At 40.4% G+C, this 13,729-nt stretch overlaps 3 protein-coding genes across 3 annotated transcripts; 2 read left to right on the forward strand and 1 right to left on the reverse strand.

Moving 5' to 3' along the window:
- Nucleotides 1-1,631: 1,631 nt before the first annotated feature.
- On the forward strand, nucleotides 1,632-3,358 carry LOC115562218 (inhibitor of growth protein 1). The gene is made up of 3 exons (XM_030383269.2): nucleotides 1,632-1,979; nucleotides 2,043-2,956; nucleotides 3,022-3,358. The coding sequence occupies exons 1-3, from the start codon at nucleotides 1,847-1,849 to the stop codon at nucleotides 3,226-3,228; spliced, it is 1,254 nt and encodes a 417-aa protein (XP_030239129.1). The 5' UTR covers nucleotides 1,632-1,846; the 3' UTR covers nucleotides 3,229-3,358.
- A 337-nt stretch (nucleotides 3,359-3,695) lies between these two features.
- On the reverse strand, nucleotides 3,696-4,734 carry pasi1 (septate junction component pasiflora 1). The gene is made up of 4 exons (XM_030383234.2): nucleotides 4,353-4,734; nucleotides 4,201-4,300; nucleotides 4,092-4,142; nucleotides 3,696-4,027 (listed from the first exon to the last, which is right to left on the reverse strand). Exons 1-4 carry the CDS (start codon nucleotides 4,625-4,627, stop codon nucleotides 3,944-3,946), a joined length of 510 nt encoding a protein of 169 aa, XP_030239094.1. The 5' UTR covers nucleotides 4,628-4,734; the 3' UTR covers nucleotides 3,696-3,943.
- A 4,663-nt stretch (nucleotides 4,735-9,397) lies between these two features.
- Nucleotides 9,398-10,933, forward strand: LOC108649978 (endoplasmic reticulum resident protein 44). The gene has a single exon (XM_018099093.3). The coding sequence runs from the start codon at nucleotides 9,552-9,554 to the stop codon at nucleotides 10,794-10,796; it is 1,245 nt and encodes a 414-aa protein (XP_017954582.2). The 5' UTR covers nucleotides 9,398-9,551; the 3' UTR covers nucleotides 10,797-10,933.
- Nucleotides 10,934-13,729: the final 2,796 nt, after the last annotated feature.

Raw genomic sequence — 13,729 nt, forward strand, 5'->3', positions numbered from 1 at the left:
TAAAAAAGTTTTGAAACTTATAAATAAAATAATATGTTTCTTTATTTTATAATTTAATAATCTCATTGTACAAAATAAATAAAAGTAAACGGTTTAATCCCTAACCTTTAAATCTACCAATTAAAATCATTTAATAAACTAATTAATTAGGATTAAGTAAATACCAAATTTCTTTATATATGTTAAATACATATATCTTAATAAATTATCGTTTTATCTCACCTGGTATATAGCCGATATCCAATGTAGGCCATTGGGCACGTGCTCCACGACAATAAATGGCAATTAAACGGATTTAAGTCGAAATTTCCATTGCGCAACAGAAATTGCAATGCCTCCAAGCCGAATTTGGCTATTGAACCAAAAAAAGAAAACACGATTCACATATAGATCTTATCACACACGCACATAGAGCGAGAAATAAGAGAGAGAGAAAGAGAGAGAGAGAGAGAGAAGGAGATAGAGAAGAGATTTAGCTTTATCTAAAACCTTTTGCCGGTTGAATGGGGGAAAGTAAACACCAGAGCGGCAATAGCACTATGAAAACGCTGGACATATTGGCGAGAGTGCTAGGAATTCGCATATTTATCACGTACGGCCACTAAGCACTAGGCACTAAGCGCGATCGGAGGAGCCAGAGAGCAGCACCGAGCCACATGGAACGCGTCTGGTAAATTGAATGAGCTCGTTGTCACTGTGCAGCAGCCAGATAAATGCTAAAAAATATTTCCATACCAACAAAACCAACAACAAATACAAGAAAAACAACAACGTTTCAACTAAGACCCACAGCCCGGCCCCGGTTGACATTGCGGCAAGTGTTTTAGCTAAACTTTGGTCTTAGTCTTTGGCTTTGCTTCAGTTTGCCGCACGTTGATTGCGTGTCGGTGAAACCCCATTTCCATATGGCTGCCCAGGCTGCGATGTATTGTGAAATACCCAAAGATAGCCAAAAATGTTTTCGAATAGCTATAGACAGATATTTCATATTGCAAAATATCCATACAGGCTTGCATGGACCACCTGTTGGCTAGATAAAGAGCTGAATTCACAATTACACCTCCTTCTTAAAAGTCAAGTTGAGAAATATCTAATAAATGTCAACAAATCTAGACAGTTGCTGAATTGCCAATTAAAAATGCTCACATCGTATTTTATACAAGACGTCAGAATGCCTAAAGTTACTATCTAGTTAAATGTATTGTGTTGTCAAATTTGGCAATTGTATGTCAAGTTGAATACATAAAAATAAATATAAAGATTTCTATCTTTATGAAAACAATTATATGTGAATTGAACAAAAGGACAAACTTGAGTTTTCAAAAAAAGCGCGCGCACATTTCTTGTACTCATTACGAGCTGTTAATCCGCTGTTAACACGATTTTTCAGCAAATAAGTGTAACGCTACTCTTAATTTGTAGTTTCCCGAAAATATCCCAGGAAACTTTGTTCTAAGTAAATAAATCAGAAGAGAGACTTCAAAAATCGTGGTAATATAGCATTATTCCAGTAATCAGTCTAACAGTCTTATGCTAACGCATATTTTGCCGCATGTTAACGCGCGATCCAACTCAAATAGAAATGTAAACGCATTGCGAATGTTAACGCTAACAGACCATATTTGCTTGCTTTCCAACACCCAAACTATACACATGCACATACACAAACACAGGCGTACAGTCGCAACATCTTAAAAAAATTGAATGTTATATTTTGCAGCGTAAAAATTAAGTTGACTAGTTTGCAAACAACTAATTTAGAGTTAGTTTGTAATGAAACGCACCGCGGCATCCAAATCAATGTCGTAGAACCGCAATTAGCAAGTGTAACAAGACAAATCACAACATGATTGCATCCGAATCAGAGGCCATAAATTCGGCCACTTATGTGGATAATTATCTCGATTCCGTGGAGAATCTGCCCGACGATGTGCAGCGCCAGCTCTCTCGCATACGGGACATTGATGTCCAATACCGAGGTAAGCCGAAAAATAACCAAGTAAAAATTTCACTTAACCTCTCGGATTTCTGCCTCTATGAAGGATTAATACGGGACGTGGATCACTACTATGACCTCTACGTGCTACACCAGAACTCGCCCGACACCAATCGCCGCTGCCGCTCGATAGCGCGTATGCACCAGAGCCTGATACAGGCCCAGGAGCTGGGCGATGAGAAAATGCAGATTGTGAATCTGCTGCAGGAGATAATAGATGGTAAGGTTAGGCAATTGGACACAGATCAGCAGAATCTCGACCTGAAGGAGGAGCGTGAGCGTTACGCGCAGCTGGACGATGGGCCGCCATCGAAGCTGCAACGGCTCCAGAGTCCTATGTGTGATCAAGGCAACAGTGCGGGCAATAATGTGTTAAATAGCAGCGGATTGGGCGGCAATGCGGCCAACGTATCCAAGGATCATTATGGTTCACTGCCCTTTATTGGCGTGCCGGGCTCCGGTGGTAGCGGCATCAGTGGCAATGGCGGCAGCTCGACGCCCACCTATGATCGTTCCAATCATCTAAGCAGTGGTGGCAACGGCTACAATGGCTCCTATTGTGGCAGCAACAGTGACCTGCAGCGTTCGGGCAGCAAACGCTCGAGGCGACGCAACGAGAGCCTGCCCAATAACGGCAGCTCCACTGAGATGGGCGGCAATGAATCCAATTCGGCCAACGAGGCGGGCAGCAGTGGGAACGGGAATAGTGAACGTAAGTCTTCGATGGCCAGCGGCAGTGGCCTGGGGCAGCGCAAGAGTCAAGTTCAATTGGCGGGCGCCAGCGTAGCCAGTGGAGCAGGCGGTGGCGGTGGCAATGGCGGCGGCAGCAATTCCGGCAAGAAGAAGAAACGCAAAGTGCGCGGCGCGGGCGCTAATAATACGGCGGCAAATACTCGCGAAGAAACGCCACCGCCGGAGCCCATCGATCCGGATGAGCCCACGTATTGCGTGTGCAACCAGGTGAGATTAGAGCGAAAGAAAAAATGTATAAAAATATATATTAAATAATGTATCCTTCCTCTCAGATTTCGTTTGGCGAAATGATACTCTGTGACAACGATTTGTGTCCCATCGAGTGGTTCCACTTCTCGTGCGTTTCACTTGTGCTCAAGCCGAAGGGCAAATGGTTCTGTCCGAACTGCCGCGGCGAGCGACCCAACGTCATGAAGCCGAAGGCGCAATTTCTGAAGGAGCTAGAGCGCTACAACAAGGAAAAAGAGGAGAAAACTTAAACAATGTTTTGTGGAAACAGTTTTTTGTGTTAAACACTCTTAGCCATTACGATTAGACCAGGGCTCAGCACTATGTAAATTATTCGCTTCTTACAACTCTAGTTAATATGTAAACACACACACACTCACACCCACAAACCAACAGAAACACACATACTCACACACACACACACACACACACACACTAACTCCATTCGAAAATTTAACTTTGTATTATTACTTTCACAATGTAGGCCACATTTTGCTTTCCGTGGTTTAAAAGGTTCGTCAATATCTGTATAAACGTTCAAGCTAAATTTATAAATAAATATATGATGTATAAAATAAAATAAACATTCGATATTTTATACGGTTCAAAGCCAAAGCTCAGCTGGCATTTTGGATCGAATTTGTAGAATTCTAGATTCCATAATTTATATAGAATTTTAAGATTTGTAAAGTTGATAAGCAGAAAGAAAACAAACAAATTTACCTTTGTATAAATGTAAATGTATAATATTCTCTGTGTTGTGTATAGACATACATATGTGTAAATTGAATATGTATTTATGTATATGTATATAAGACACTTTCGGTAAATGGAATACAACGTTATTGATATGTAGACTATGGACGGAATGTTTGTGTAGTCATTGGTACTTATAAATAAAACTTAAAATGAAGATTTATTTAACTTTTTGCGTATTCGATTGGCAATTCGAATGCAAAGTCGTTCTTAAGGCATCAAGAGTTCGATATTAGGGTTCTGTATTTCCAGAAAGATTTGGTATTGCGAGAAAACAACGAGCCAGCAATATATCTAAATGAAAGGAAAGTTTAAATTTGCATTTAAATACTGCATTGGAATTGTTTATTTGACTCACATTATAGGCAACCCAAACGAAGTTTATCAGCGCTGAGAAGGTTTGCTCCAGCTATAAATTAAATTGTTATTTAGTAGCAATGCAATTATTATTTATAGTATATACTCACGTATATGTAGTAGCCGCCAATTAACCAAAGGCTCCAGCAGAATTGAAACAGAATCGCAAGTCCAATTAAAAATAGCCAGGGCAAGAGCCAGCCACGCGTGCTATAAAATAGATTAATTAATCAAGTCAACAACATTTTCCCCACACACTCACCTTATCTTAATGCCATAATACACAAGAAAGGATGATATTATAATCAGCAGAAAGTATATTATAAAGAAGCCTCCAGCGATGGGCATAGATGTCCTTATATCCGTTTCAAATAGGGGCGAATAAAGCTGTCCAGATTCTCCGCCAGCGAGCATGTAGCTGATGAGCGTGATGAAAACAACGCTTAGAGCTGCCGTGTAGGCGGCAACTGCATAGCTGCCTGTGCGCACGTTATTTGACCAAATGATTGGCGACCAGCAGGAGCTTAAGACAACCATTTTTCATAAATAAAATAGCTATTTACCAAATGTAAAATAACTTTATAAAATGACAACAACGCCTTGTCAACGCCCTGACAATGTGACCGTAATCAACTAAAATTAAAGATGCTAATAAACTATCGATTAATAAAAATTTTGAAAGATCCCGTAATTAACTAAATTTATGTAACACATCAATTTATATGTATTAATTAAAATGTAAATAAATTCAAAATTTCATTTATTGTTTGTATTGCTAAAATTTTTCAAGAAAGGTGGAATATTCTATCATGTAAAACTATCGATAAGTAATAGGAGAGGAATCCGACCATTGACAGCGGCAAAATTCGAATGTTAAATAAACATTATTGATATATTTACTTTTTTCTTGACACATTCTATATTTATAATTTATAGTTACGTATTGTACTAAGAAAATGCCAAAGTATAATATTTATACATTTTTAACATTACTTCATGTGATCTGAGCGGCATATTTCAATAAGAACTCAAAAGTAAAAGAAGCTACTTTTTTTGATGCTGGTAACATACGGGTCTACAAGTAATCCACAAAAACGGTAAGCGTCTTGGTTGTAAGTTTACATTTCACTTACTCTTTAGCGTTGCAAACAGTCGACAGATGGCGCGAGCTAAGAGAAAAATGTAATTAACATAAACTGTTTTTAACAGTAGTAGAGAAAGCAGAAAGCATTGTTAGATTGAATTTTTTTATAAAAGCTAAAAATGGATTGATATAGGACTAATTTCGATTAAATGATTAGGTCTAGACCAGCCTGTATGAATTTTAGAATAATTTTAAATGGACCATTTTTCAGCTAAATTGATTAGCATTATTGAATTTAACTACAAATTTAATTTATAATCAATATAATTTAAAAAAATATATATTTATTATGTATTTTAAGCAACATTTATTTGTTCGAGTGTGTCAAGAATTAATGGTTATGTATTTCGTGAATTGATTTTCAATGAAAATGGCGCATTTAATTTCCTTGTAGGCTCTGGCAATAGGCTTTCCACTTAAGCGCCCTGGAAAGCCAATTCAATTTAATTTTAGTTTGAACAATGGAGCTTTTGTAAAATACAAAGTGATATACGAAGTGATTGAATTGGTCCAATTGATTGGTCCACGAATCACTTTCATTACTTATGCAATTTCCAATCAATTTTCAATCTGACGCCAAGCAAAGACATACAAAATCGACTTCCACTTCCAGGCAGAATGGCCGTTAAGCTTAGCTGTTTAGTTGGGGGCCTAAGTGGGAGCGACGCGTCGCTCAACTTGCGGAACTAGCTTGAGTCTAATCAGAACGGGCCATAAATTTTAGGAGCGTTGAAAATTGCGATCCGCATTACTTTTGCTTTTGCTTGCGCTCAGTCGGCGTTGCCAACTTTACTAATTAATTGTGCACTTGAGAATTTTTGAGCGGCAGCGCACAAAGCAAACTGTAAAACTTGCCGCGCTAGGCGAAAAACTTACCAAAGGAATAGGCAAGAGGCTGCAGAGTAAAGGTAAAGCGAGTGACAGAGACCGACACATAGACAGAGGAGGACAGAGAGAGTGAAGTGAAGTGTGTGAAAGGAGAGTGTGTGTTAGGTATGGGCACTGGCAAAGTTGATGAGTAAATAAACTAACAATTTTTCCTACTTAATTAACAAAATTGTTTTAATGCGCTGCCGACGTCGGCATAGCAGCTGCTGCCACTGTTGCAGCGCACAATGATGGCAACTGAAGCGTTTAGAGTTGGCGACGGTAAAGTCGCTGCGTTGTCAACATTGACAGACTGACTAGCTGACTGCACGACTAAATGACTCAATGACTAAGCAAACAAATTGTAAAGTGAGGCGCAGCATCAAAATGGCGGCAGTGCTCAGCTCAATAATTATACTTGTCGCCAGTAGATGGCGTTAACTCATGCATGTGAGGTCGGCAGGAGTATTAGAAGGAGTTAGAGAGAGAGCGAGAGGGACTGGAGGAAGACTTTGCTTGTAGCTGAAAGTTTTATGACACCCGAAGGAGCTGAATCATGATTATGGCATGTTGAAACATGCTCGGCTATTTGCCTGTGACATCATTTTCTTTTGGCATAGTTCGAGAATGTCTCAGAATTATAAGGTATTTAAAGTTACAAAGGTATTATGGAAAAATGGAAGAGAGGTTGTTTATGTGAAGAGAGAGAGAGAGAGAGAGAGAGAGAGAGAGAGAGAGAGAGAGAGAGAGAGAGAGAGAGAGAGAGAGAGAGAGAGAGAGAGAGAGAGAGCAATAGAAAACAAAAAGTTCTTTAGAAATGTATTTTCTATATATATAATATATCCCAAGTTAAGTTAACAACTGAAATATTTCAGCTGCATTGAAAGCCATATCAAATATATTTTATTCATTGTAAACGACTTTCAGAATATTTTATTGCATTTGATTTCTATGGAGAGAAATGGCTGCTGATTAACATATAAAATCGTTTTCAGCAACCAGAAAGCTGCATTCAGCTGGAATGGCAAAGGGATGGGATAATATATTTGCCAGCATTGACAACTCTGCGCCACAATAAATTGCAACTCTGTAAACGTTGCATTCTGCAACGCTGCGGCTTATGAATTGCATTACAAATTCGCATAAATTCTGCGCCAAAGTATGCGCAACAAATCGTTTGTGTGGCACGCGGCATTTATCATCTCAAAAATGGCCAAAGGAGAAGAAGACGCATCCATTGCAGAAATTCAATCTAGAGCCAACCGCGAGAATTATGAGCGGTTCATTCGGATTCGCGGAGAGAGAGATAGAGAGAGAGAGAGGGGTTAGAGGATTTGCTGCTGCAGCTTTGACGCGCTTTGTGGATTGACTTTTAAATGGACCCGAGCTGCATTGTGCCGTTCATTGGCTAGGCGAATATTGGATTTATGATGGCCACTTAAAATGCTTTATGGAAATAGCTTACTTTGGGGACTACAGAAGACTCTGTGGAATAATGCTGACAATTATTGCAATACAATCGTCAAGTTAGATCTAAAATATTTCATGTAGATTTGATTGATTGATATATAAAAATATTTTGCATGACATTTTATTAAACAAAAATATTTTAAATATTTTAATAACAATACAAACAAATATTCTTTTAAGTTTTTAATATATGTATATGTACATATAAAATATATATAAAAGAACACCAATTAAATGCAAAATAAATAAGAAAAAATAAATAAATAAAATTACAGATAAATTTTGTAAAAATAATATAAATATAAATAAATTAATAATATTGACATAAATAAACAAATATAAATATGAAATACTTAAAATGGTTTTAAAAAATAAATTTCAAAAATGTAAAAAATAAATATTAAATTTGATAAAAAAAAATATAAAAATATGTATATGTTTTTTCAAATATAATAAAATATTCATATATATGTATGACTTTATTCTTTGATTTCGTAAATTAATAATTAAAAGTAAGTTCGCATAGTTGATTTATCAAAAGTATATCCCCGAGTCAACAACATATCTAAATCGGCTTTCAGCAGGTTTTGTGCCCTCGTATATTTAGTTCAGTTTCTCAGTTGATTATCGCTTGATTTATACAAGTTAATTAACACGTTCGTTGGCCAAAGAGCCAATGGTGAATGGAGCATCCGGGGCATTGGGGAAGAGAGACATATTGTCGGATGGCTCTACCTATGTCAACAGGCAGACAAAAAGCACAATTAAACCCTTTGAAAGGGCGCAGACAAGGCAGCAAATACAAACAATGCCAAATGCCAAAGGGTTGGCGTTGAAAGGCCTGCGAAGGTCAAGCCCAGCCCCGGCGCGCGGTGGTCTGGGTTAGGGGGGTCAGACTGAGAGGGCCTTGGGGCCAAGCGTAGATTTATTGGATATTGTCGCATAAAGTCACATGGATTTCGCACAACATTTTATCGCCAGACGCTGAAGATAAACGCCATGAACAATTGCCTGGCAGCCGGCTAGAAATTGCCGGCAATAAAGTTGCAGCCGTTGGGGAGAGGTGAGAGGTGAGAGCAGCGCTTGGCAAACATATTTAGACTTTTCTTAAGTAAATTATTGCAAAAATCGACAGAGCCAACGACGGAAGCTCAAATGGGCGCAAAAATGTCATTAAAAGGCAGCCAGAGACAGAGACAGAGACAGAGCGAGAGTCAGAGCGAGTGAGCAGGAATGAGCGCGTCCTCAGCTTGGAGAGCGGGCAAGTTGTTGTTTCCGTTTCCGTCATGTTGAGGTCCTTTTGAAATGTTGACGACAGCCACGACAGCAACACCAACAACACCAATAGCACCAGCAACAACAACAACCCCAACATTTTCCTGCCAATGCAAACTCATCCTGCGCCAGTCGCCTTCATCTCATTTGTGATTTGTGGAGCTGCAGCTGCAAATATTTGCTTAGTCCTTTCTGCAGCCAGGACGAACTCTCAGGTTACTATTTGTATGTTTATTTTCATTGGACTTTTATATATTTGTGCATGCTGCCTTAGCCATTTAAGCTCAGCGATAATCGGTGGTGACTTTAGCCCTTAATGTGCTTAAAATATTTTCGCTCAAATAACGTACCTAATCGATTTTATGGAAAGCAAATTATAAACTTAAGAGACAGAAATCGATCAGTGATTGATGAGGGAACGACAAACTCTAATAATACTCATGATAAGCTTCAACCCTTTTATATATGCTGAAGCTTATATGGGCTTCGAGATGGAAGGAAAATGGAATTTGAGCGAATAATCTAGTCAATACAGTAATAGATATTTTTACGTCAAATCATATACATATCATATAGTTTAGGAATTCGTTATACATTTGTTATGCGTTTGCAAGAATTCGGAACGTATCGACTCAGGCGCGACAAAATTCGAGTTTTATAATTGACAATTTTCGCTAGAGGCAAATTTTGATTATTTTCGACAAAATGCTGCCAATTTGGCTAATGCTGTTGCTCTCTCCCTCGCTCGTGCGGGCCGTGCAGCAGCAGAAGCCGCCTGCCGCTGACGATGCGCCATCAGCCACCACAGCAGCCACGCCCCTGCCAGCCAGGGCGAGCGTGCTGCAGATCACAGCGGCGAACTTTGAGAGCGCCCTTGCCACGCACGAGCTGCTCTTCATCAATTTCTATGCCGACTGGTGCCACTTCAGCGCTCGCCTGACGCCGATCTTCGAGACGGCGGCCGCGCGGCTGGCGGAGCTGCTGCCGGAGGCGGCGAGCGTGCGCTTGGCTCGAGTGGACTGCGTGCGCGAGGAGGAGCTGAGCGAGAAGTGCAGCATCACGAAATTCCCGACGTTGCGCCTCTACTATCGCGGCCATCCGTTGCGGCAGGAGTACCGCGGGCAGCGTTCCGTGGAGGCTTTGGTCGCCTACGTGGAGAAACAGTACAGATCTTCGATCAAGACATTCAACACTGCCGAGGAGCTGGACGCAATCAATAGGAAGAGGCGTTCGGTGATTGGATTCTTCGAGAGTCGCCAGCAGCCAGACGCAAACCATTTTGAGCTGCTGGCGGAGCGCTATAAGAACGATTGTGACTTCTACATACGAGTGGGAGCTAAGCTGGACAACGTCGCGTATACGCAACGCATGCCCACAGTTGTCTATCGGCCGGACAGCGAGCGCACCCATGCGGCGGACACGTTGTTCGATGGGAGCTGGACATCCCCCACCGAGCTGGAGGAGTGGCTCGTGAAGAAGTGTGTGCCGCTGGTGCGTGAGGTGGACTTCCACAATGTGGAGGAGATAATCGAGCAGCGACTGCCGCTCCTAGTCCTCTTCCATCTGCCCGACGACGTGCTGTCCGTGAAGGCTTACAAGGCGATTGTGGAGATGCAATTGTCGAACTGCACCGACTGCGGACACTTCAACTTTGTGACCGTCGACGGGCTCAAGTTTCAGCACTCGATAATCCACATGGGCCGCACCCTCCAGGATATGCCCATAATTGCCATCGACTCGCTCAGGTTTATGTATCCGTATGACAGGTTCGACGACATGTACATACCGGGCCATCTGAAGGCGTTCATTCGCAACTTTAGCAACCATCAAAGGCTGCACCACAAGGCCAACGAGCAGGACGGCGATGGTGGCGTGCCGCCCTTGTCCACCTTCAAGCAGCTGGGACCCTCGAAGCATCGCTACACTCTGGTCGGCCATGATGAGCTGTGAGCTGTGAGCTATGAGCTATAGCTGCCTGAATGCCCATATTGTTGTTGTTGTTAATAAAGTACATTTTGTTGCTGGGCAACTTAATCAGTTAGCAAGTCTGTTGGGGGCTCGAGCCTTGTTATTGGGTACACTAGTCAGCATGAAATTTGGTTTGATATGGGGCATTGATGTAAGTATTTCGGTTTTTGTTTTGTTTTATGTGTTCCATGTGCATACTTATTTACTAAAAACCAAGTACATTAATGTTCATATATTTTATATATTTCTCTGATTGTTTATATACTTAATAACTTCTTTTTTTGTATTTATTTTTTTGATCTAATATTCTATAATATATTTGTGTTTAAGTTAAATTTAATTATTTATTTAATCTAATGTTTAAAAAATAAATTTAAAAAAATGTATTCTACATTTTATATTTCTTTCTAATATTTATGCCTAAGTTAACTTTAACTTATTTACTCTAATGTTTAACAAATAAATTTAAGTTATTTATTCCACATTTCTCTTTCTTTTCATTCTTCCGATCTGCCCTCAATTCAATCGCTCTCAACTAAATATTTTAATATTTTTTTTGTAGTTCAGTGTAAGCCAGCAGAGGGATTGAAATCGTCTTCCTACATTTTGTAGCATCTTAAAAATGTTCGTTTCGCGTTGGGCCGTTGCAGGTTTTTTAGTTGCCTGTTGTCTGGGAGCATGGTAAAAACAAATTGCCTGCAACTAAACATAATGGTTAAACAGACACCTGCTCAAGGCGCACTCGGGGAAAATCACTTGAGAGCTGCGGTGCCAGAGCCTTATCGTGCATGGCACACACAGCAGAGCAGAGCAGAGTGCTGAAGGAGTCGAGCCGAGGCAGGAGCTGGGCTAAGCCATTTGCTTGCAACTTCACATTCGTGGCCTCCACATCCAACTCTCAACATAATTTGCTGTGGTTTTGCATTTACTTTGCATCTCAAGCATGCTTGAGGCTTTCGCCTGCTGCACCCGGCAGCATTAGCTCGGGTTGCCACTTGCCAGCTAACCAGCTATGCCAGCTTCCTGCTTCACTGAGCTCCAAGGCTTCCAGGGCTTGTCTTCTGCCTGGCACTTCCGTTTCCGGCTGCCGATCTGCCCTCCCTGCCCTCCACAAACGTAGCCGTGCCGCCCGTCTGTTGGTTTTAGTTTTATGCGCTGCATTTGCGCCCTGTTTGCAATCACTCCAGCGCCTTGGTCGTCCTTGCGGTAACTCAGACCCAAAGCTGCAGTTGAGCAGATGAGAAACAGAAGCTGCATCAGCAGTTGCAGCTGCAATCCGTGTTGCCGTGCAGTTTCTCTTCTTTTTTTTTTTGTGGCTGAGCTGCATTGAGTGTTGCCTGTTTTTTTAAGCTGTTTGGCATCTGCACTAACATATGCGCATATCTAATTTGCAATTGTTTTTCGTGGTTACAGATTTGCATGCTTTAAGTGCACTGCGCGCAAAGTCCGGAAGTGGATCATAATTATTTGAGTGGAATTACAAAGTGTTAAGCATGGCATGCAAAGAGCGAGAGAGAGAGAGAGAGAGAGAGAGAGAAAGAGAGAGAGAGAGAGAGAAAGAGAGAGAGAGAGAGTGAGAAACCGAGAGAGCGAGGGAGCGAGGGAGAGAGAGAGAGAGAAAGAGAGAGAGAGCGAGGGACAGATACAGACAGATAGAAGAGATGGGGGAACTTGTATAAAAACATAAACAATTAGGAATTGATAAAATAATTTTTAATACTACAAGGTACTTTAATTAATATATTAAAATAAAGCTCATATACAATACATTTTAATTTCTCTCAGTGTATATGAAGCATGCAAAATTGTCTACCCACTCACACACACACACACCCATTGCTAGCCTCTGTTTGTGCCTTTCCACTCTACTCAAGGCACGCGCTATTTGTACAGCAAATTTGAGCTCATTAACACGCAACGAAAACAAACAGAAACCAAAGAAACGAGCCAGGAAAAGTTGCTGCTGGATGCAGTTCCTCAGCTGCCTTTGGCGCTGACTTTTGAGCCAAGTGCAAAACTATTTTGCTTGTTTCTTAATTTAATTAGCACTCAATTTGTATGTGCGTTTCATTTGCCTGTGAGTGGGTGTGTGTGTGTGTGTGTATCTGAAATGGGTAAACAATTTTCAAACTCTTGAGCTCAACTCATTTTTGCTGCTACAACTTTTGTGTTGCTCCTTTTTAATTAAACGCATTAAATTATTTGCATTGCCAGCAAGATGAATGAAGCTTTTATTACATTAAGCAAGTAGTTGATGCAGAGATAACAGAGAAAGCAAGTATTTTCATTACCTAAAGTATTAATATTTTCAAAACCGACAATGAATAAAAGACGTTATTTAAATTAAAAATTAATAAACATTAGAAAGGTAGTATGAAAAAGCTAAAAATTTATTGTTATTTCTAAAATTAACTAAATATATTTATCTAATTATTTGATTTTATTATATTATTTATTTATTGCATATATTTTGCGTTCAATTCACTGTACATACATATATACATATGTACCTATGTATGTCTAACTGTCTTTTGCTCACTCAATGAGAAAGCTTAGAGAGCAGCTGCAGCTGCAGTCATGCCTGCATCGGTTCTCTCACGAGTTCGTTCGCGATTCGCGATCGGCTAGAAATCGTTTTCGTTTCGCTCTGGTTGTTCTTCGACCGCAGCAAAAGTCTTTTGTGTATGTATTGGTATGTGAGCGATTGTTGAGTGGGAACTTGAGGCGCTTAGCAGAAAACAGAAACGAAACGAAACACATAAAACGAAGTCGGCCGCATAACGAGAGTGAGCGAGATCGAATGAGTACGATCTTTTTCGGTTGCTTAGGCGAACAGGGCGTGAAGCATAAAACGGTCAGCTGTTATCTGCAAGCTATGGCTGTTTGTTTGTTTGCTTAGAAGTTAGAGTTGATAT

The sequence above is a fragment of the Drosophila navojoa genome, chromosome 3 (genome assembly GCF_054131105.1).
Source record: "Drosophila navojoa isolate 15081-1374.11 chromosome 3, UAZ_NAV_1.0, whole genome shotgun sequence".
NCBI lineage: Eukaryota > Metazoa > Arthropoda > Insecta > Diptera > Drosophilidae > Drosophila > Drosophila navojoa.